The sequence below is a fragment of the Cibotium barometz genome, chromosome 3 (genome assembly GCF_041138505.1).
Source record: "Cibotium barometz isolate CiBa-2024 chromosome 3, ASM4113850v1, whole genome shotgun sequence".
NCBI lineage: Eukaryota > Viridiplantae > Streptophyta > Polypodiopsida > Cyatheales > Cibotiaceae > Cibotium > Cibotium barometz.
In genome coordinates this window covers 6096523-6120745 of record NC_141048.1, presented here as the reverse complement: position 1 = coordinate 6120745, position 24223 = coordinate 6096523, and the positions used below count along the sequence as shown (strand labels likewise).

At 41.7% G+C, this 24223-nt stretch overlaps 1 protein-coding gene across 1 annotated transcript; it reads right to left on the bottom strand.

The window, feature by feature from the left end:
- Positions 1-21310: 21310 nt before the first annotated feature.
- Positions 21311-23839, bottom strand: LOC147639641 (peroxidase 25-like). Its single transcript, XM_086822289.1, has 5 exons — positions 23719-23839; positions 23352-23621; positions 23073-23252; positions 22348-22510; positions 21311-21937 (listed from the first exon to the last, which is right to left on the bottom strand). Exons 2-5 carry the CDS (start codon positions 23592-23594, stop codon positions 21465-21467), a joined length of 1059 nt encoding a protein of 352 aa, XP_086678415.1. The 5' UTR covers positions 23595-23621; positions 23719-23839; the 3' UTR covers positions 21311-21464.
- Positions 23840-24223: the final 384 nt, after the last annotated feature.

Here is a 24223-nt window from a genome sequence, read left to right as displayed (position 1 = left end):
CTAGAGTAGGACCATCACTACATTCATAATAGAGAGAGAAGCAGGTTGAATGCTTGTGCAAATTTGTGGCAGCAAGAAGCTTGGATTGCTGAGCTCCCTATTGGAGTCTAGGAGAGCACGCGGATAGCCCCAATCACTAAGGAGCTGCCCTCGGATTGCCCCTTACCACTTGCAGCCAACGCTGCACCATTTTGGCACCCAAGCTCTGGAGATCATCCAGCCATGAGACTGTCGTTTTGAGTACCCCTGGCCCTCACAAAAAAGGCTGCATCTAATAAGCTATTGAGATTAGCATAGGTCGGCTACTATGTCCCTATCCTACAAAAGCAGCTTCTCCCCTACTGCGCACCAAGACCATTCCTAGAGGCCATCAGTTCGTGCTGCCACCCAAAAGCCACTGGTCGGGTTATAAAAGCGTCGTCTCATGAAACAGTGCGGCCTTAGCAGGCGCAAGCCATGTGTGTGAGGCAGCCGCGGTGAAGAAGCAGAGAAATAAGAGAAGGCAAGACACTAAGCAACTGAAGGCGCCCCCACAAATCCACAGATCAACCAACGCTAGCTTACACGACGCAGACCAGTTCTACACCTACTACCTAGTGGAGACCGTTTAGTCAACGGCGGGTGGAGATCCCCAATACTCTGTGGATCGGGTGGAGATCCAATACTCTGTGGATGAAGCTAAAGAGAACCTAATAGACATTGAGCCGCCGCAAAAGGCCGCGTTCATGCGCAATGTAACCAATCCTTCTCGTTTGCATGAATCAGCGCCAAAAAATGGTAGCATGTATGTGTTGTTCACATAAAATATGTAAAATCGGGACTAGACATTGGCTGTGGGTCCATTCCCCCACTCTGGTAAGACCTTCCCGTGCAAAAATCCATTGCATTTGTGTGTTGCATTAAGGGATTTCAGACACTTCCCATGCCACCACAAGTGCGAGGTAAGACCGCCCTTGCATGTCCATCAAGACGCATACATCAAAATTGCATTGCATGAGCAAAGGCTCCAACCAATGCCAAGAAGAAATATGAAAACATCAACACCGCCACTCCTACAAGAAAGCATCAAATTGTAATGCCAAAGAGCCACAACAATACTAAGTGTCAAAGGCAATCCCGCCCGAGAGCCCGAGCAAGAGCCAAGAGAGCTGAAGCCAGAAGAGCTAGCAGTCAAGAAGCAAAGAAACCAAGATCCAAGTGACAAGCCAAATGAGCACGTAAAAAATCCCTCACTACCCAAGCCAACATTGTAAAGGCCACCAAATGAGTAGACCATAAATTATTTGTTATGTGCATCTACCCAACCACCTAAGAGTAGCCAGTTGAACCCTACTCTTATAAGAGACCTCTAGACCTCAAAGATAGGTCAAGTCTCTATCAAGGGGGGGACCTCACTCTTAGATATGACCTCTAGGCCTCAAAGATAGGTCAAGTCACCATCAGGGGGGGGAGGTGTGGTTGGAGAATATGTTGTAACGTCGTATGTATCTGGTACTAATACCTCACCTATTGGGCCTGCTTTTGCTATCAGCATGTCCTCTAAATCCGTTTGTTGGAACAATGAATTTGGTTCTAGTGGAAGTATATAGGCTGCACCTATTCCTCCTACACCAGAACAACTTAGATGGGATGCGAAAGATGCACAGGCATATGCACTATTTGCTCTCTCTTGCAATAGGTAAGTTATTCCTCACGTCCGATCATGTTCCTCTACTAAGAGTGCATGGGATGCCCTTGCCTCTGTATATTAGATGTGCAATCAAGCTTGAGTTGCCTATCTTTGGAAAACTCTTAACTTGGAGCATCTGATATAGAGGGTGAATCTATGGATGCATTTTTGACCTGTGTCAAAAAGGATGTGCAACTGATCAATATTGATGAGGTTATTCTGGATGGTTCGCTTGTCTCTATCATTCTCAATGGCCTACTTGAATCATATCAGCGATTTTCTACCATTGTCCGCCTACTTCCAAAGAGGAATGCATATTTCTATACCTTTTGATGAGTTGGTAGCTCTCATGTTTACAGGAAGAGAAGTCTCGTTTCAATTGGAACAATGTGCTTGCTTCCGATCAGGCTTTTTCTACCGCTCATCACTATGGCAAAGGGAAACCTGGGGCTCCTTCTCCTGCTGAACCTAAGAATAAGGCACCAGCCCATTCATAATCTTTTCATTTTGAAGCGGAGAAATCTGAGAAGAAGAGATGCAACTATTGTCGTAAACTTGTTCATGTCATTGAGGACAGTTGGAAGCGAAAAAAAAGTGAGGAGAAAAAGAAATAACAAGGTCTTGCTACCACCACAACTGATAATGCAGAGAAAGCTAATTCCGCACATGATGGCTATGCTGAGACTATGCTTTAATAGTAACATGCATAGATTTGTCTCCTTTTCCGTTATCAAATGTTGATTGGTACCTCAAGTCTGAATTAGGATTGTCAATTGCTCGTGAGCCTATACCTTACATTGATCCTGATGATGATCAGTCCTCAACTACTTTATAGCAATTGCATTGAAAGGGGACACACGTTGTGTATTTCTAATGCTGACGTATGTGGTCACTTATACATTTGAGTCCTCAGTTGTGCTATGTCTTGGAGACATACCTATATGTAGTGATAATTACTTGTTGGGATGTATTACTTATGCTGAACCAGCTCCTTGTTTAAATCGCCTCACCTTTGCATCTCATTGACATGGATGCTAATGGAGTTAGATTGTTACATTGTCTTTAGCTTGGTTACCTTGTCACAATGCATAACTACCTTAATATGTGTCGGATTACACATCTTCTTTATTTTTCCATACTGAGAGGTTACCTTATACTCTCATTGTTTGGATGGATGTATGCTCTACTGCCCCTAATTGACAGATTGTTATATCGGCATTTTTCCATACTGAGAGGTTACCTTATACTCTCATTGTTTGGATGGATGTATGCTCTACTGCCCCTAATTGACAGATTGTTATATCGGCATTTTTGGCCAGGTTTAATAAATCAGCCCACTTCCATTGCTGCTTCCACCTTGTCATCTTGTCCATTAACATAAGTTATTTTTCAGATATATTGGCATTTAGTGGACCTTGATAGTTTACACATTACTATTGTTCACAGTGCTCACATTCTCTGTTTATTGCTGACTGAACTGAACTGAGCTTGTTTTGGCATTTAGTGGACCTTGACAGTTTACACATTACTATTGTTCACAGTGCTCACATTCTCTGTTTATTGCTGACTGAACTGAGCTTGTTTTGGCTTTGGATCAGTCCTTTGCTACTCTAATGACATTCAAATAGATTCAGCAGCCTCAATTTACCATATTTCTCTACTTCCATGGATCATGAATTACTTGAAGAGCATGCAACCATTGTGATTTCTTGGTGATAGCAGTTATAGACGTGCTGCCTCTAGACATGGATCTAGTTTGGCTGCTATAGCCCTTGTTGCTTCTGCCGCATTACCTCAAGAGTAATTTTTTCCATTTGCTGCTTTGGGAGCTCATAATCAGGTTCTAGCCATGGATGCGTTAAAATTTCAGCTTCTCTGCTGACCAACCAGATTCAACAATTAATTTGCTCGTGACATTACAGCATGCATGTAATGTTTCAGACATTGGACTTTTACACTATTTGGGTATCCAGTTTATACCAATGGAGGGGGGCCTCCTGATATATTAGCTTTTCATGTTGCCCCTTATCAATGCACTATCGGATGTCTTCTCCTTATGTAATATCCATCTTTTGTTCATCATGCAGCATTAGTTAAGAAGCATTGGCAAGAAGAAACATGGATCTAGGGATAATCATGGCAAGTGATCAAGGCCATAATTCTTTGTAATGCCTCTTGGTGCTTTATCGGAAGAGCTCTTGTTAGGGAGAAATTAGATGGGCCATTATAGATGCACAATGGACTAGGACTCTAGAATTTCTTCATTGAAAGTTTTCGATAAACAAGTCAATATTCTCCTATCAGAGGATAAAATTATGAACTTGCCTCCTGAAGAGACTCTTTTCGCTATGACATGGAACACATTTCCTGCACCCTTGTCCCTAACCACCCTACCATGAAGGCTCTTGAGAATGTCTTGGACTTGCCAAGTTATAGTCGAAGAATTCACATGAACAAATCATCACTGGGGCCTCAACATAAATAAAAAGTTCTAAGGAAACTCGAGGCTTAAAAGCTACCTAGATGTCTTCTTAAAGCTTAAAATTGTCCCCCCAATGACTTGGTTTGAGTGCCCAAAGCTACCAAACATAAAAAATAATACACTCAAAACCCAAGAAATCTAAGCCCAAAACAAAATGTGCTTCAAGAAAAGAGACTCCAGTTGTAACTCACCAACCGAAGAAGATAAACACACGTCAAAGTGTGGGTCCCAAAGGTGTTGCTTTTAGCTCAAGGTTACATTAGGAAAATTTTGGACTCAAATTGGGCCCTTCAAGTATTTCTACACATTCTCTCTCTACAAAAATGGGCGCATGGTGAAATTTTTGCAAATCAACTCAGAAGTGAGTAGAGTTTGGATATTTGAAATCTACTCTTTGAGACCTTTCCAATGATATATAGCATGATGAGAAATTTTGCATATTCAAGAAGTCCCCAAATTTGGTGATGATGTGGCATGTAATGTGCCATATCATCACCAAATTTGGGGACTTCTTGAATGTGTAAAATTTTCCATCATGCTATATATATTGGAAAGGTCTTGACAAGAGTAGATTCCAAATGTAATGTGCCACATCATCACCAAATTTGGGGACTTCTTGAATGTGCAAAATTTCCCATCATGCTATATATCATTGGAAAGGTCTGGACAAGAGTAGATTCCAAATGTCTAAACTTTGCTCACTTCTGAGTTGATTTGTAAAAATTTCACCATGTGCCCATTTTTGTAGAGAGAGAATGCATAAAAATCCTTAAAGGGCATAATTTGAGTCCAAATTTTCCCTAATGATATGAGGGAACATCATCTATTTGGATTCCAAAAAGAAAACTTGGCCAAAACTACACCATTATTGACCCTCTATGTGACAAGCCCACAAACCCCCTTGGGACTAGCCAGACCTCGTCCAAAGTGTTGAAAAAATTACTCAGAAAAATTATTACACCATTTTCTAATATTATCCTACATACTAATCCTAGTGAGAATTCCTCCCACACGAATATTGTGCAGTTGACAAATCACATAAAGATAATATAATTGGCCTTATAATTGATCAAACTGCTCCTTTCTAGAAAACGTTCTCATTAACAAATGTGTTAAAAAATGGTATAAGTGGTTATTCAGGGCACTACATTAAAAGGTGTTTGCATTAGACAACACAGTGAATTGTTGCGACCCATGCATAAAGTACTTTCACTACATTACAAGGTGCTTGCATTAGACATAGTGAATTACATGGTGCTTGCATTTGACATAGTGAATTACATGGTGCTTGCATTAGACATAGTGAATTACAAGGTGCTTGCCCATTAGACATAGTGAATTACAAGGTGCTTGCATTAGACGTAGTGAATTACAAGGTGCTTGCATTAGACATAGTGAATCATTGTGACCCATGCATAAAGACCTTTCGCATATGCTTGAAAAAGTGAGTGGTTATTCCATCTTTCAATTTTAAATTGCCAATGAAGGCCTAATTTCATCATGGCATTCCAACTCCTCGATTTCATAATCACTCTGAACAACTGCCAATCACTCACTAATCTCTCCAATGACAATACATACTATGATTCATTTTCTCAATAATTATGCAACCTAGCTTCTTTGGCTCACATCTTTTGGATATGCTCCATCACATGCACACATGAACATCCTCTTGGTGGTTGAGTTCGATCTCAAAGGTTATTGTGAGCGTAAATGTAAGGAGTAATAAAAGGATGAATGCCAAAGTCAAAGGGTAGATTCCTAGCTTCATGTAAGTGATGATGTAGGCAAGATTAGCCACATGGGATAATTGAGAGGATCAAGTAGAGATATTCATGTAAAAGGTAGAGTAAATCTAGGAGCACCTTTGGGAATTGGATTTAGAGGAAATATTTACCACCTAAGCAATGATGTTATCGTCTTGTATCCAAAGGCTATATAACAAGTCTAGTTTTTAATGAAAATCATCGTTGCATCTTGTCCCTTTACGTGTATTCAAGCTCATTAAGATGTAGTCCATAATTGCTACTTGATTTCATTAGTATCCAATTGCACTTGGTTGGTCCTCTTGTCTCTCCAAAAATGAGAGGGGGTGGGGGGGTTAGTAAGATGGAATGAAGTTAGTGGAGTACTAGCGATTAAGTATCCATCTAGTCGAATGGGATCTGCTTTTTTGTATTTGCCCAGTAGTACCCATTATTTTGTTTTTGTTGTTTTCCTTCTTTTTTTTGGGTTCCCTTCGCGGTGTTAACATTCTCATGGGAGGAATCATAGTACTTGAATGAGTAGACCAACACATAATACTTAATGACTAGTATCCAACTAGTAGTAGGTGGTGGTGTTGATGAGGGGTTAGTGAAACAACGGTGTTAGTAAAGGAAGTGGTAAGGTGGGGGTTCTGGAGGGACAAGCATATAACTTATATGGAAAACTGCTTGCACTCCAAGATGCTATATTATGATGGCAATTTACATGTAACGATAGCATCTTCATCAAGACACCTTAATGGGCATCTTGGCTCCCTTGGGTGTTGTTGGTTGGTGTTCACTGTTCTCTCTTTCTATTGTAGTGGTTTGTCTTCTTCTGTCATTGTTGCTCATGTGATTGGGATCATGTTTTGATGAAAGTGGTAGTTGATAGTAGCAACGATCCATAGGTGTAGCAACTTTGATTATGGAAGTAGAAGCTACTATGGATCATGATTGCAATATGCATGTTGTAGTCAACCTTTGGCTTCCAAAGCTAAGGTAGCATATGAAGAAGTTGAATGTAAGGTCAATGAGGCGGCATGAAGTACAATTATTTAGTTGAAGCGGGGGTGAAGATCTAGGGATGGGTTGTACCATTAACCACGCTTGCACCCACCATGGTCCCCGATGTACTTGGATGGCTATTGATGATGAAGCTTGTTGTGGTATGTGCGTAAATGAAAGAGCCTAGTGAGAATTGTAGGTGTTGTGCATGGGAGAGGGAGAAAGGTGTGCCTGTTGTCCTAATCACCTAGAGACAATTGAGTTTTTCTTTTTGGGTTCTCTTGGGTGAGGACTTCAAGGCAGTTTATGTGGTCAGCACCCCAAAAGAGGGTTTTGTACTGATTAGCCCAACTGGCTAGATTTTTGAGCTTACCCTTGAGGTTTTCATTGAGTGGCTGTATAAGCTCTAGCATTTGTGGCCTTGCCACTTGGTTTGGTGAGGAGTGGAGGGGCGGGTTGGAGCATTGTGGACGAGGCTCTTTTCGTTAAAAGGACTGGGCAAATTGAGCTTATGAGTGCCCATGTTTTGTGTGTGGGCAAGTCCGTGGGAATTGGTTGATGAAGAGAGGACTTGCTTCCTCATTGGCCCCCAAACCAGTTGCATGGATTAGGCATGTACTTGCTTGATTTTTGTGGACTAGGCCAACTTTTGAGGGTTTTTCAATGGAACCTAAATGAGGGAGTTGCCATTAGTGAAGCCTATCAAGAAATGGATGGCTAGTACTCCTGTGGGTAAATCCGCCTTGACTCCCTTATGCACATGATGTGAAATAGATCATATATACAAGGATTGTCCATTGAGGATGAGTACACCTAGGAAGGGAAATGAAGTTAAATCTAGCACTAGCATTAACTTGCAGAGTTTAGCTACCGCATATGCAGCCGCATAAGTATCTACCTCGCAAAATTAGGAAAACCTAGGACATGCAAGGATTTTGTCCCCTAAATAGGTCCCTAAACAAGCATGCACAACTAGGTGTTTGAGGAAGGAAAAGGCCACAAAGATCAGCAAAGGGGATAGCTGTGTGGTCAAAAAGAGTGGGTTCGATGAGGGGACAACCACTCATGTGTGTCATCCTCCTCATCTGATGAGGAGAAGATGATACCCTTAGTCCCTCAAGAGAAAGGGAAAATTGACCCCAATTGGCTACCCTGAAAGGTTGCTGAATACCCGATCCCCATTGAAGAGAGGAAAGGCTAAAGGCTGCCCAAGACTTGGTTAAGGAATGTCAAGCTCAATTAGAGGAGGAACCTCGAGCGGTACCTATGGCTGAAGGTTCCCCTATGATGAACTTTCAATCAATAGAGGAAACCCAAAAGCTTGACATAGGCCCCGACAACCAAGCCCTTCCTGAGAGAGTCCCTTGAAAAATAGAACCAAAAGCCATTGATACCCTGCATGAGGTAGTATCTCAAAAAACTGAGCAATGATCATTGAAAAAGAGCGGACACAGAAGCTCGTATTCCTGTACTCTATACCCATAAAAGCCTAATTATGAAGAGGGATAATCCAACTCAGGAACTTGCATCCATCCCAAGAGACATCGGAGGCCTTTCCTCCTTCCTTTCTTCACAAATCCAAATTCCTATTGGTACCTTACTTTGAGGAAACGTGAGTTTATAGAAAGATTTGGAAGATTGGATGGAAGGATGACCCGGAGCAAGGATGGAAGAACCAGTGGAACTAGGGAGATCTTACAAGACTGATGAGGATGGATTCATAGAACCAAATGGAATCACCGGGCGCTCCCACGGCCCAAGTAAACAAGTTAGGGAAATACTTTGAAAGAGACAAACTTAATGCACCATTGTCCTTAACTTTTGATAACCTTCAAGTCACCGCCATCCTAGATGGCGGGATAGGAGTGAGCATTGTTACTAAGCAATGCTGGGAGAAGTGGGGGGAACCTTCCATGGATGGCACTGCTTTACTCGTGAAACTTCCTGAAGGAACCACCATAAAACTCATAGGGCTTTTGAAGAATTTCAATATAAAGATTCTCAGAACCAACTTTTGACACACCTTTGTGTTGATGAACTTTGGCCAATAGCTGATCTCTTATGATTGCATCTTGGGACTTCCCTTCAAAATGATACATGAATGGGACACGGATCATATCCACATTTGAAAGAAATACCAAATGTTAAAGGCTAACCTTCGCACTTGGAAGATCCATCCTATGATTGGAAAGCCCTTCACGGAGGACTCGCTAATGACAACTGGATTCACCGTAGTCCATTTTTGTCAAACAAGCCATAAAACTCTAGATGAAGAATGGGATAGTGTGGAATTTTCACCCCTCTGAGAGCTGGAAGGCTCTGAGAACTGGATGCATATCCTTGCCACCCTAGACATACTTCCTAAATGCATGGGTACAAGATTTGCCACGGTTGATGGGCAAGAAATCACATCCTTCTATATGCTTAGGGTTGCATGCATGCCTAATGCTACAAGCTAGGAACCTGTGTGCAACAGAGAGGAAATAAAGTTGGAGGGAAACTAGCCCTACAAGACACATAAATCCAATGGCTTCCGAGGAAACTAAGCATATGTCTTCTTGATAGAGTTGCAAGAACATTGGCTGAGGTACATCAAAGCTGTCCACACACCTTTTTACTTCTGCTAAGTCTGGGAAAAGGAGCTCAATGAGTTTCTCATTCTAGGTAACATGGTAACCACAAAACTAGGAGGAAGAGCTAATCCCTAGCCCGAACCACAAAAGCCTTGCTTCTCTGCACGCAAAGCACAAAACAAAAAATTGGTGCTGGATGAAAAAGAAGCCAAAAGGCTAATGGAGGAAGAAAGGGCTAAGGTTGAAGAGACTAAACAAGTCCCCCAACTCTTTCAGGCCTGCAAGGCTGGAGACCCCATTTCTTGCAATATGATAAGGCCCAAAGAACCCACGATGGGAAGCCATGAACATCCTATGATGGTACAACCAAGGTCAAGGAAATTAACATGGCAGGCCTGAGGGAAGATCCTAAGCCCATGAACATGGGGGAAGACCTCTCTACAGAAGAAGAAAAAGATCTTATCTTTCTTCTCAAAGAATTCCAAGACTACTTTGCATGGAAGTATATAGATATGAAGGGTGTGCCCCCTGAAGTGGTCAAACACACCATTCCCAAGGGAGCAAGGATTGTAAAGCAGAGAGCCTACCCTATGAATCTCGAATACTCCAAAATGGTTCGGGAAGAAACCAAACGACTCATAGATGCCAAATTCATTTATGAAATAGAGCACATAGATTGGGTTTCACCTATAGTGATAGTACCCAAAAGGAATGGTAAAGTGAGAGTGTGCGTAGACCTTAAAAAGGTCAATGCCACTGTGATATGAGACCACTATCCATTGCCCTTCATAGAACATGTGCTTGAACGAGTGGCACAAAGGAAGCCTATAGTTTCCTTGACAGATTTTTCGGTTACAATAATGAAGTGTTATCGACCCAAAAGATCAACATAAAATAGCATTTTCCATAGAACCGGGCACATAGGCATATTAAGTCATGCCATTTGGCCTTACCAATGCCCCTAGGAACCTTCCAACACCTAATGTGCATAGCCTAGGAATACCTATGGAAATTCCTTGAAGTCTTTATGGATGACCTTTGTGTCAGCTCCACTTGGAAAGCACATTTGGGGTGTCTAAGGAAAGTAGTAGAGAAATTGTAGCTTTACAGGATCTCTCTCAACCCTCTCAAATGCTAATTTTGGGTCCAGCATGGAGTAATATTGGGATATATTGTCATAGAACATGGAATCTCCACAAATGAGAGCAAGGTGCAACTCATTCTCGAGCTGCCACCCCCTATCAATTTCAAAGGAGTCTAATGATTCATGGGGAATGTTGGTTATTACTGGCACTTCATCTTCATGTATGCCGACATTACCCATCCTCTCTATGGACTCCTAGTAATTTTTGAATGAACAGATGAGTGCCAACAAGGGTATGACTGCCTAAAAAAGGCACTGCCAAGCGCTCTTATCCTGAGATTCCCTAATTGGGAGATCATATTCCATGTCCACATAGACACGTATGCCTTTGCAATTGGTTGTGTACTATCTCATCCCCCGGAGAATACAATAGGGATTTCCCTGTAAGTTTTGCTACTCCACCAATTTAATGATGCATAGCGGAACTATACCACCACGGAAAGACAAGGGCTAGCCATGGTCTATATTTACTTGGTAAATAAACCCTGTACTAGTGGGAAAAATTAATAGATGGCTTGAAATTTTGCTAGAATTTGACTTTACAGTAATAGTACAAAAAGGCTCAAAAGGCTCACAACATGTATTGGCTGACCATATGTCCCACATTTCTAATGGAGAGCCACCCGCGGTGGGTGTCGATGATGACCTGCCAGCTATGTTTAGTTCCTGAATGGGGAGGAGAAGTTGCACATTTCTTAGTTAATGGCCTATCGAACAAAGCACCAATTAACAAGGACATAGCAAGACACCTCATCAAAAAAGCTTATCAGTTGATCGTCCCCAGGATAACTCTATAGGCAGGGAAAAGAAGGAATCATGAGGTGATGTGTCCGGGAGGATGAATATGTTTCTATTTTAAAGCAAGCCCACTCTGGAATCGTAGGAGGACATTTCGCACCTGCTTGAAAAGTCCTACTGGCTGGGCTGTGGTGGTGGCCGACTATGTTTGGAGATGCCACAGAGTACGTCAAACGATTCGATGAATGCCAATGGGTAGCGATTTCACACCATAAGGACAGAATACCCCTTAATCCTGTTGTGTCCTCAACCATTTAAAAAATGAGGCATTGATTTTGTGGGCAGCATTAGGAATTTTTTGGACCCAAAAAGTGCCTCCTAATAAGGATTCTTAATTTTAAGGGATTAGAGCTTAAAAAGCTGGGCTTAAGGGAGATAAAGGCTATGATGACCCTTATTTTTTGCCTTGCCACATCAGCCATACCCTCCTAGTTTCACTTTTTAAAGGGAATATTCTCATACTCTCTCTCTTACTTTTTGACTTTCCTCATACTTTCTCTTACTTTTTGAATTTTTTATCTTTACTCTCTACAAATTGAATCTTTCTTGTCAGTTTAAAATCTCCTCTCACTAACTCCCACCATATCTCCCTTCCACATTAGCAAAACATTCTCCTATTTAGGTGGGTCATCCCAAAAAGTAAAAATTTTTAAATTTTTTTAACATTTTGACGTGGAAAAAACACCACCCAACAAATATGTATGATGAAAAGAAAATTTTCCTCCAAAAAGCTTGTAATTCAAGGGTCACGTCAGAAGCTTGTCACGAGCCAATACATCCATAACTAATTATCAGGTCCCCACAACCCCATAAACATAACTAATTGTAAAAGGAACCACTACATTCGAAATCGTGGGGACCCTAATTTTTTTTTAAAATTTCTCATAAATGTAATTTATTGATGAAAAACTCTATGTTAGTATATTTGTATCTCAAAAATATCATTTTCTACTTAGAAAAACGGATTTGTGTTAAACCTCCAACAACAAAGCTTTAACAGTCTCTCTCACTCACTCTCTCTCTCTCTCTCTCTCTCTCTCTCTCTCCCTCCCTTTGAGGATCTCTCTGCTTTAGCTTCTTCCTCTGCTTAGCTATGGAGCCTTTGCGAGTTGTGTGTGTAGCTCCTTGTGAAGCTAGAAAACGGAAGGTTGATTTACACATTCGTATTCTTGAAGAGTATGGCAGCTCTAAAAAAAATCCATCCTACTGATGCACAATCTGTCCAAGCTCGTAGGATAGGTAAGGAGAAAAATGTAGATCTTTGGTTTGATGTGCGTCTCTATCCAATTGACCCTCCATTAAGAGCAAACCCTCCTTTTCGTGATTTATCATCTTTTATGCAATTTGTTGGTGAAGGAGAGCTTGGCTTGTTAGGATACTGCAGAAGATTGACTACAAGTGGAGCTTGGCAAACCCATATTCTCCAATCTTAATTGCAAGCATCACAATTTACCCTTTTACAATGTCAAGAAGGATTTAAAACATCATCAGATAAAATGAAAGAGATCCTCGCAGAGAATGTGGGGAGACAGATGAAAAGATTCAAAGGCTAGAGGAACTTATCAAATGACTCAAAGCAACGCTAAATGGTGCTCGTGAACACAGAAAGACATTGGTTGGTATAGAACTCTTGCATTTAAAGGTGGAGCACGGAAGAAAAGGATTTGTACAACAAAGTAACATAAACTTTCAATTATGCACTCAGTGATTTAAACAAAATAGTCATGATGTGTGTTCTGCCAGGAATTTTCTACAAGAGGTGTGCAGTTCTAACTTAGAGGGATGGAAGGATTTGGTCAAAGCCATTATGAATACCAAGGATATTCTCTCAATTATATTACTGACCCTCATCGTCCTAAAATATGCCAAGCAATTGTTAGCAATGTGGTGAGCGAGATTACCACCTCCATCGATTCTTCATTAATTCAACATGCTTGTGATGCGGTTGGAATCAGCATGAATGGGTACCAAGCAATCCATCAGGTTGTAAAAGATGCATTTCTAAGACAAGGAATCACTGGCACTTTATTTCCTATACTCAAGTGATTCACAATGTCAAGTGTATCAATAATGATGATGTGGATCGAGCTATAGGACAGTTTTATCATGTTGAGGGCACACTAACATTAGATATAAGGTCGAGCAGAAAGAAAATCAAGACAACAAGTACATAATTTCACTATGATGTTCACAAGAACATCTTTGTTCATATTGAGAGACTACAACAAGCTATGGTCTTTCACCAGAAGGTGAGAACTTGCAATTGCTACTATTCATGTTTTTTAGTAGAAAATGAAGACGATTATTTTGTTTTGAATATTGTAAATTACCGTTTATTTACAGTTTTGGGGAGCACACTTTCATTTGTGCTCAAGTTAGATGAGTGCAAAATTGTGAAAGGTTGGAAGCTAGAACGTATGAGCATTACATTCATGAATGAGGCCATGATATGTGCATGAGAAAAGACTACCAAACCAAGTTTTAGTGTGCAATTTGAGAAAGAGGTCTGGTGGCTTGGTGTATTCGAGGTACCGAAGGAGACACATGAGGTATTGACATGGATGTTTGAAAGGACTCCCTAGATAGCAGACGTAATCAAAAAGCAAATTGATGGTCAACTTTTGGATTTAGAAAACATAGGAAAGTTCAAGGTGGATTGGCATCTTGGGGGAGATTTAAAGATAATTAAATGCATGATGGGTTGTGCTCAAGACGTGACATCAAGATGGCCTTGTCCATACTGCAATGCTCATATTGATATTCCTAGGCAGAAAAAGACAAATGGAAAAGGTATGCAGAAGTTTGGTTCTGTTGGGAAGGATGCCTTGAAAGGTCCCAAGAAAGGGAAGAAGCAACATGAAGATGCAGTATATCGAACCGAGTCAACTGATGAAGATGAGGAACAACCAAATGCAAGATGGGTGGAAGGTGTCATGTCTCCTGATATGCTAGGAGAACTAAACAGGAATTTAAATTGGAGCCCCATCATTGATTTTCCACTAAAGAATATTCACTTTTGCACACTTCATGCATTCATGAGAATCTTCGATCGATTGCTTAAGTACCATTATATCGATTATGCATTCACAATGCCTACACAAGAGAGGAAAGTTGTAGCCCTTGGTAAATTAACAATGATCCCCCACTGAGAAGGTCACCAATGAGGCCACCAATGAGCCCTCCAAGCCCCCCACTCTTATTAATCCCACCGTATCTTCTCACATAATCGGTTGTGGTGTCGTCGGACATGAACCTCTGATCAAACTCTAGCACGCCATAGCCTTTGTTCACATTCTTGAAGAAGCTAGTGTCAAAGGTGTTCTGGCTTCCTCTATCCAACGCCACCTTGGTCGACCCATCTCCATTGGCCGCGGACATAGGTCTTGCAGCTCCCCCACAAAATCACTGTTGATGGAGGGGTCGGACAGGCCTGATTCTGTGTAGTCGTAAAGCCTATAGCTGAAGAATCTGCAAGTGGTTTGTCCAATGGTGTGGGCACCTACACACACCCCAAAAAAAAAACATTCTAGAGGTTAATTACGTTAATCTAACATGAAGTATAAGCAGATAGAGTGGTTGAGAAATATACAGCTGCATCAATCTAATGAGAATTTATTACACTCATACTCACTTATGAAAAGCTTTTCATAAGCTTAAGTGACACACGACTAGATCCATAAGGATTATGATATAATCGTACACGACTAGATCCATAAGGATTGGGCCTCCAAACCAGCTGCGTGGAGATTGGGCATGTACTTGCTTTATTTTTGTGGATTGGGCCAACTTTTGAGGGTTTTTCTATGGGACCCAAATGACGGAGTTGCCATTAGTGAAGCTATCAAGAAATGGATGGCTACTACTCGTGTGGGTAAATCCGCCTTGACTCCCTTATGCATAGGATGGCTAGTACTCCTGTGGGCAAACCCATGGGAATTGGTTGATGAAGAGAGGACTTGCTTCCTCATTGGCCTCCAAACTAGCTGCGTGGATTGGGCATTGGATTGGGCATGTACTTGCTTCCTCATTGGCCTCCAAACTAGCTGCGTGGATTGGGCATGTACTTGCTTGATTTTTGTGGATTGGGCCAACTTTTGAGGGTTTTTCTATGGGACCCAAATGACGGAGTTGCCATTAGTGAAGCCTATCAAGAAATGGATGGCTAGTACTCCTGTGGGTAAATCCGCCTTGACTCCCTTATGTATAGGATATGCATAGGATGTGAAATAGATCATATATACAAGGATTTTCCATTGAGGATGAGTACACCTAGGAAGGGAAATGAAGTTAAACCTAGCACCAGCATTAACTTGCAGAGTGTATGAGATGGCTTCATTCACACAGTGCCTCTAAATGCGGTCACCATAATGCAAAGTAGAAGAAGAGCTACCGCTCATGCAGCCGCATAAGTATCTACCTCACAAAATTAGGAAAACCTAGGACATGTAAGGATGTTGTCCCCTAAATGATGACTCAGAGCAAGGATGGAAGAATCGGTGGAGCTAGGGAGATCTGACAAGACTGAGGGGGGTGGTTCATAGAACCAAATGGAATCACCGGCACTCCCACGGCCCAAGTAAACAAGTTAGGGAAATACTTTGAAATAGATGAACTTAACGCAGCATTGTCCTTAACTTTTGATAACCTTCAAGTCACCGCCATCCTAGATGGCGGGATAGGAGTGAGCATTGTTACTAAAAAGCAATGATCATGGGAGAAGTGGGGGTAACCTTCCATGGACGGCATTGCTTTACTCGTCAAACTTCCTGATGGAGCCACCGTAAAACCCATAGGACTTTTGAAGAAATTGAATATAAAGATTCTCAGAACCAATTTTTGACACACCTTTGTGTTGATGAACTTTGGCCAATAGCTGATCTCTTATGATTGCATCTTGGGACTTCCCTTCAAAATGATACATGAATGGGACACGGATCATATCTACATTTGAAAGAAATACCAAATGTTAAAGGCTAACCTTCGCACTTGGAAGATTCATCCTATGATTGGAAGGCCCTTTATGGAGGACTCGCTATTGACAGCTAGATTCACTGTAGTCCATTTTTGTCAAACATGACATAAAAGGCTAGATGAAGAATGGGATAGTGTGGAATTTTCACCCCTCCGAGAGCTGGAAGGCTCTAAGAACTCGATGCATATCCTTGCCACCCTAGACAAACTTCCAAAACGCAAGGGTACAAGATATGCCATGGTTGATGGGTAAGAAATCACATCCTTCTATATGCTGAGCGTTGCATGCATGCCCAATGCTACAAGCTAGGAACCTGTGTGCAACAGAGAGGAAATAAAGTTGGAGGGAAGCCAGCCCTGCAAAACATATAAATCCAATGGCTTCCGAGGAAAATAAGCATATGTCTTCTTAATAGAGTTGGAAGAACATTGACTAAGGTACATCAAAGCTGTCCACATTTTTACTTCTCCCAAGTCTAGGAAAAGAAGCTCAATGAGTTTCTCATTCCAGGTAACATGGTAACCACAACACTAGAAGGAAGAGCTAATCCCTAGCCTGAACCACCACAAAAGCCTTGCTTCTCGACACGCAAAGCACAAAACAGAAATTTGGCGCTAGATAAAAAAGAAGCCAAAAGGCTAATGGAGGAAGAAAGCGCTAAGGTTGAAGAGACTAAACAAGTCCCCCAACTCTTTCAGGCCTGCAAGGCTGGAGACCATTTCTTGCAATATGACAAGGCCCAAAGAACCCATGATGGGAAGCCATGAACATCCTATGATGGTCCAACCAAGGTCAAGGAAATTAACATGGCAAGTCCGAGGGAAGATCCTAAGCCCATGAACATGGGGGAAGACCTCTCTATATAAGAAGAAAAAGATCTTATCTTTCTTCTCATAGAATTCAAAGACTACTTCGCATGGAAGTATATAGATATACGAAGGGTGTGCCCCCTGAAGTGGTCAAACACATCATTCCCATAGTCGAGGGAGCAAGGATTGTAAAGCAGAGAGCCTACCATATGAATCCCAAATACTCCAAAATGGTTCAGGAAGAAACCAAACAACTCATAGATGCCAGATTCATTTATGAGAAATAGAGCACATAGATTCGGTTTCACCCATAGTGATAGTACCCAAAAAGAGTGTGTGTAGACCTCAAAAAGGTCAATGCCACCGTGATATGAGACCACTATCCATTGCCCTTCATAGAACGTGTGCTCGAATGAGTGGCAGGAAAGGAAGCCTATAGTTTCCTTGATGGATTTTTTTGGTTACAATAATGAAGTGTTGATCGACCCAAAAGATCAACATAAAATAGCATTTGGCATAGAACAGGGCACCTATGCATAATTACTCTTTCCATTTGGCCTTATCAATGCCCCTAGGAACGTTCCATTGTCTAATGTGCATAGCCTATAAGGAATATCTATGGAAATTCCTTGAAGTCTTCATGGATGACCTTTGTGTCAGCTCTGCTCTTGGAAAGCACATTTGGGGTGTCTAAGGAAAGTGCTAGAGAAATTGCAGCTTTACAGGATCTCTCAACCCTCTCAAATGCTAATTTTGGGTCCATCATGGAGTAATATTGGGATATATTGTCGTAGAACATGGATTCTCCATAGATGAGAGCAAGGTGCAACTCATTCTTCTCGAGCTTCCACCCCCTATCAATTTCAAAGGAGTCCAATGATTCATGGGGAATGTTGGTTATTACTCGCGCTTCATCTTCATGTACACCATCTCCCATCCTCTCTATGGCTAAGCCAAGAGAACAAATAAGACCATATGCGCTATTTTGACCAAAACTCTAGAGGCAAGTTGTAAAAACTAGGAACAAAAGTTGCCGGTAGCACTCTGGGCTTAATATGGCATAGCATATAAAGTGGCCATGACACCCTTCAGCTTAACCTATGGCACTGATGTGGTCATGCCTATGGAGTTCTTGATGCCAAGTTTGAGAGTGGCTGTACATGAAAACTCACTGGGAATATCCCAAGCACCCGGCTCTGTGAGCTTGAAAAGCTTGATGAAACACGTCTCACACTTGTGTATGGCATGTTGGTAGAAAAACTTCGATGATCAACTTAAAGACAAGAAAATGAGGAAGGGGGGTATGGTCCTCCTCTATAGCACAATATCACAAAATGAAACTCAAATACAGAGGACTAGGACCTTTCCTAGTAACTAAAATAACCCCACAAGGCACAATGCGCATTGAAACCCTTGACAGTGTCGAAATGGTAGGTTATTTCAATGGTGGCAAATTAAAGTGCTACTACGGCCTACTAACCCAAAATACCTTAACAACCATTCACCTCAAGAAACAAAAAAAACATCAACATGAAGAGATGAAAGAAACAACACAACGCGAAGCCAAGGAACAACAAGGAAAACTTAGGGGCAAACAAATCATAGTAAACATGGCCCAAGTAGCTGACTTGGAAGAAGAAGAGAGGGAAGTAAAATCTACGCATTTGTGGCTAGGAAGGACCAGATCGACGGGTTTCACAAAAAAACTCGCACTTGTTGATACAGGTGCTAATCATAACTTAATGTCCTATGACACATGGCACTCTTGGGAGGCCATTATTATTGAACACCCAAGCCACTCTCACTATTGTTTTGCATTTGGTCCAATGTTTAGGTGTTATTACAATTCTGTTTCATATTGGGAATAACCCCTTGGAAGGCAAGTTCTATGCTATGCCTGGATGGGACACAACCAATGTCAAATCCATTGGGACATAAGAACAACAACACAACAACTGGCCTTAGGGCAAGTTACAGTCTTCATGATAGATGAAGAGCATGAGCCACCCAATTCCCCTCCACAAGGTGACCACTTTCCATCACCAGCCACAATCACCCTGATTCCCAATCAATATAAAACTATGCCACCCAAAAAGAGGCCTCTACTTTGCCAATATACCCCACCCACTCCAAATGCCTCATCCCCTCCACAAGGTTACCACTTTCCATCACCAACCATAATCACCCTGTGTTGTCCTGACCAATATAAAACTGTGCCACCCAAAAGAGGCCTCTACTTTGCCAATATACCCCATCTACAACAAAAACCTCATCCCCACCAAGGTTCAGTAACTCAAACCTTGGCAACCAAGCCCATTAAGAGAACTTCCTCTACTAACACCACTAACTACTAGCAGGAACCCGCTCATTCCCGTTGCTCCCAACCCACCCACCAAGAAAATCCTCATTGCCTAGGGTTATGATGAGGGTGTGACAACTCTATGGATCCCTTGAGATCCAATCTCTCTCCTTGAACCTTAGAAAAATCCAAAATTTTGGTAAACCCCAAAGCTCCTATTCCTCATCATATGGGCCGACTCTCACGGGAGCCTCTGATAAGGCAACCACAAACCCACAAAAACAGAAAGAACATCTGACAAAGACCTCCACAAAGGAGTTAGCCCCACCACCTTATCCTCAACCTACAACTACTTACAGGTGGGTGCCTAAACGTCTCCTCATTGCCCAAAAATTCTATGAGAGGGAAACCGACAAATATGGTTATCATAACTATTCATGCCCACAACCCCTCTTTCTGAACTCCCTACATCGCAATGAGTTCAATAGTGGCCAAAGAAAACCCTAGCCTCTAACCCTTTGCAGGATAAAGGGAAATTAAAAACTCAACCGAAAGCCACCCCACACGGCTACACAACCCCCATCCATTGTCTCCACAAGTGACATCCCATCCCAAATAGAAACAAGACCCAAACAAAAAAAGAAGTGCTCAGGAAGAAGCTAGGCAAACATTGCAATGCTTCTATTATCGTGGACCACACAAGGTGGCAAACTGTCCAACTTGGAATGTCATTTTAACACCTATAATTATTTACACCTTATGTGAATGATGTGCAATCGATCACATGTTCATAGACTGCCAAAGGAGAGCTACAAAATTTCACTCACAATACTCAACACTCATCAACACCTTAAGTGTGTATAATGGGGCATGGTTGTCCATAGTACCTCTAAATGTACTTGGGAATAAAAACTAACAACTTGGAGTTGAAACTTATTAATGATGAATATACATTAGTTTATGTGCCAATAACTCATAATCTAAAGGCTCAAGTGATTCTCTAATCCATCAAGAATTTCACATTATTGGGCCAAACAATTGGTGGTAAGAATATAGCTTGGCAACATGTGATTCTTTTCAAAGGAACAAAGTAAGGATGGGAAAGAGTAGATAAAATGTTTTCACGAACAATCTCTTTGTTCAATAAATTTGTGTGATGCAAACTTCCATTGGTTGCTCTGATCATCAAGGTCGGGAGTTGTGCAGCTACGGATAAGATTCCTTCCTATTGGGAGTTGTGCAACCATGGATAAGATTTCGTCTTATGAGTTATGTCTTGGCGCCTTAAGTTCCTTTGGCTCATGAGCAAAGACTTATGTAACCAAGGGTTTCATTTTATATGGAAATGATTTATTTCAAATTATGTTCTATTAAAGAGAATGCTAATAAAAATGGATACATCTTTCTAATCCTCTCTATCCTACATTTGTATGGTTAGTTCTTAAAAAAACTTAGGAATAATAAGTTTTAAAGTGTGGTAGAAAAGATTGGTATTGTAGAGTCAACACATAAATTTATAACATGCAAACATTACTGATCACGCTTAAGAAGCTTGTAACCATTGTTCACTTTCGTTTAAACTGATATTGTAGAGTCAACACATAAAATGATAACATGCAAATGTTACTGATCACTCTTAAGAAGCTAAGCTTGTAACCATTGATCAATCTCGTTTAAACTCTGATAAACATGTAATGATCGACCAATCTAAGTAAGCATAACCTTCGACTCAAGTAACGTGTAACCTTGGCTAGCTACCAACCAACCAACCAATACAACTTCGCCAATGCGAAAAATATGCACAAATCGTGTACGTGGGAGGGTTCACATTATCGCTTTTATTTATAAATATAATGACATGATTGTGCATTTCATGTTCAAATCCTTGTCTATGAATATCAGTTACATCTGTCTGCAGTCTGCAGCTCCAACTATAACTGATGGTAGAGGGGGGGGGCTAATCCTTCAATTAAAGGTTGAGCATACTTTTCGTATTTCTCCATCATCATCACCACCTACTTTCACTTCGATGTTGCTCATCTTAACCATGGAGCTAGCAAAGGCCGAATCAAACGATGATCCCCCACCGAGAAGGCCACCAATGAGGCCACCAATGAGCCCTCCAAGCCCCCCGCTCTTATTAATCCCTCCGTATCTTCTCACATAATCGGCTGTGGTGTCGTCGGACATGAACCTCTGATCAGACTCTAGCACGCCATAGCCTTTGTTCACATTCTTGAAGAAGCTAGTGTCAAAGGTGGTCTGGCTTCCTCTATCCAACGCCACCTTGGTCGACCCATCTCCATTGGCCGGACATAGGTCTTGCAGCTCCCCCACAAAATCACTGTTGATGGAGGGGTCGGACTGGCCTGATTCTGTGTAGTCGTAAAGCCTATAGCTGAAGAATCTGCAATCGGTTTGTCCAATCGTGTGGGCACCTACACACACCCCCAAAAAAAAAACATTATAAAGGTTAATTAAACGTTAATCTAACATGAAGTATAAGCAGATAGAGTGGTTGAGAAATATACAGCTGCATCAATCTAACGAGAATTTATTACACTCATACTCACTTATGAAAAGCTTGTCATAAGCTTAAGTGACACACGATTAGATCCATAAGGATTATGATATAATCGCACACGACTAGATCCATAAGGATTATGATATAATCGCACAAACTCAATTAAAGAGCTTGTGATAAACATTGAATATATCGACACGTAACTAGACCCACAGTTGATAATTATCCACAGTACGTATATTATACTCGGACGGAGTGTGCTAATTTAGAAGGTTACTCTAGATACTATATATCAACATGAGAATTGAACTCGTAATAGCTTACCACTGAGTAACACAAGGTCTTCTACTGAGAGCCCTTTTTCAGCAAACTTCTGCTTGAGGATGACGGTGGCGTCTGTGGGCGAAGGCATGTTCGATGCATCTGAAGCAGAAGACACTCTCCCATCTAGTCGTCCAAGAGGAACACGCCAACTAGGCCCCTTGCTCTGATAATTAATTATAGGAGAAGTTCAATCACATGATCGATAAAGACATCACAAAGATTTCTGCTCTTTGATCATTGTAATCTCTCTCTCTCTCTCTCTCAGACACTCATACACATCACAAAGATTTCTGCTCTTTGATCATTGTAATCTCTCTCTCTCTCTCTCTCTCTCTCTCTCTCACACATGCGCGCTCTCTCTCTCTCTCAGACACTCATACACATCACATAGACCCACGCACCCACATACAGCCTCCCTCCCTCCGACCTCCTCTCTCTCTCTCTCTCTCTCTCACACGCGCACACACGTGCGCGCGCGCGCACACACACACACAAAAACGATCAGTTATAGAGTGTATTCAAAGGTCAACATCTATACATTGTTTTCAGGTTGCATTTCCAATCCGTTGAACCTCACGTGCTATTTCTTGTTTTCAATGTTGAAGGATTTATATAATGGGTTATAGTATGTGTATGCATGCATACGTATAATCATAATTATTGCCTGAGGATAAATCATATGCTTGTGCGATCTAAACAATTGCATGCATTTTGATCGATCATACCAGCTCCACGGCGTCTTTGGCAGCGAGGGCGAGTATGTCGGCGCAGGAGACAACTCCAGGGCACACCGCCTCAATCTTGGCCTTGGCATCGTCGATGACCTCGAACCCTCGGAGCCCTTGATTGGCTGGCGCCAACCTCTCCGCGTTGGGTCCTCTTATGAGCACGGATCCGTCACACCCCTGCGCAATAATTCAACCTCTGATCAGCACGTACTTATCAACAGATTTATAAGTAGTACTGGGCCTGCTTAAGACGTTTGTATAACTAACTAAGCTCACCCGGACAAAACAGTCGTGGAAATGCAGGCGCAGCAGGCCTGCAGGTATGCTGATGTCCGATTGCGTGTGCATCCGAACTGTCGACTTCACTATGGACTCTGCATTCGGGCAAGAGCTGTCGTAGAACCCAATGTGGGTCTGCGCAAGCACTGCGCTCATGAAGCTGGGGCTTAAGAGAGAGATCGCGGCCAAATTGGTCAGAGCAATAGTTATTAAAAGAGCAAGCTTAAAAGCAGCAGCCATATTGAGCTTCCTGCACCTTCCACTCTCCTTCACACACACACATACACACAAAAGCTGATCAGGATCAACTTACAAGAGTATGCTGCACGTTAATATATAAAACAGCGGAAGTGTGGTCGCCTACCAGCTTTCAAAGGAACTATGAAAAGGTGAGTGTGCGCTGTGGCTCTGTTAGCTAGTGAAACAACTAACATACATACACAGTTTGTCACCCCTCCCCCTCACTCACTCACTCACTCTCTCCCACTCACCCACCCAAAAAATAAATAAATATAAAAATAAAAAAAACCCATCAAACGTCCGAATGAGAGAAGAAAGCACAAGGAAAGGAAACGGCCCCACAAAAACCCTATTTCAACCGAATTTGCTGCTGAAAAGGTTGTGGGTCGGAAAGCTGAACTTGAAACTCAGAATCAATATATAAAGTGCACTAGTATTCTTAGTGGCCTTTGACAAGTGTCAATCCTACCCTTCCTTCTGTAAAACAATGTAAGCAGATGGTGATTTGGTGAAACTAAATGTTAAACCACCCCATCTTTTTGTTTTTGGTCCATTTAGTCTACTTGGTACTGCCATACAGGGACAACGTTGTGAGGAGTGGGTCAGTCAAAGCGTTTTGTGGTCAAGGG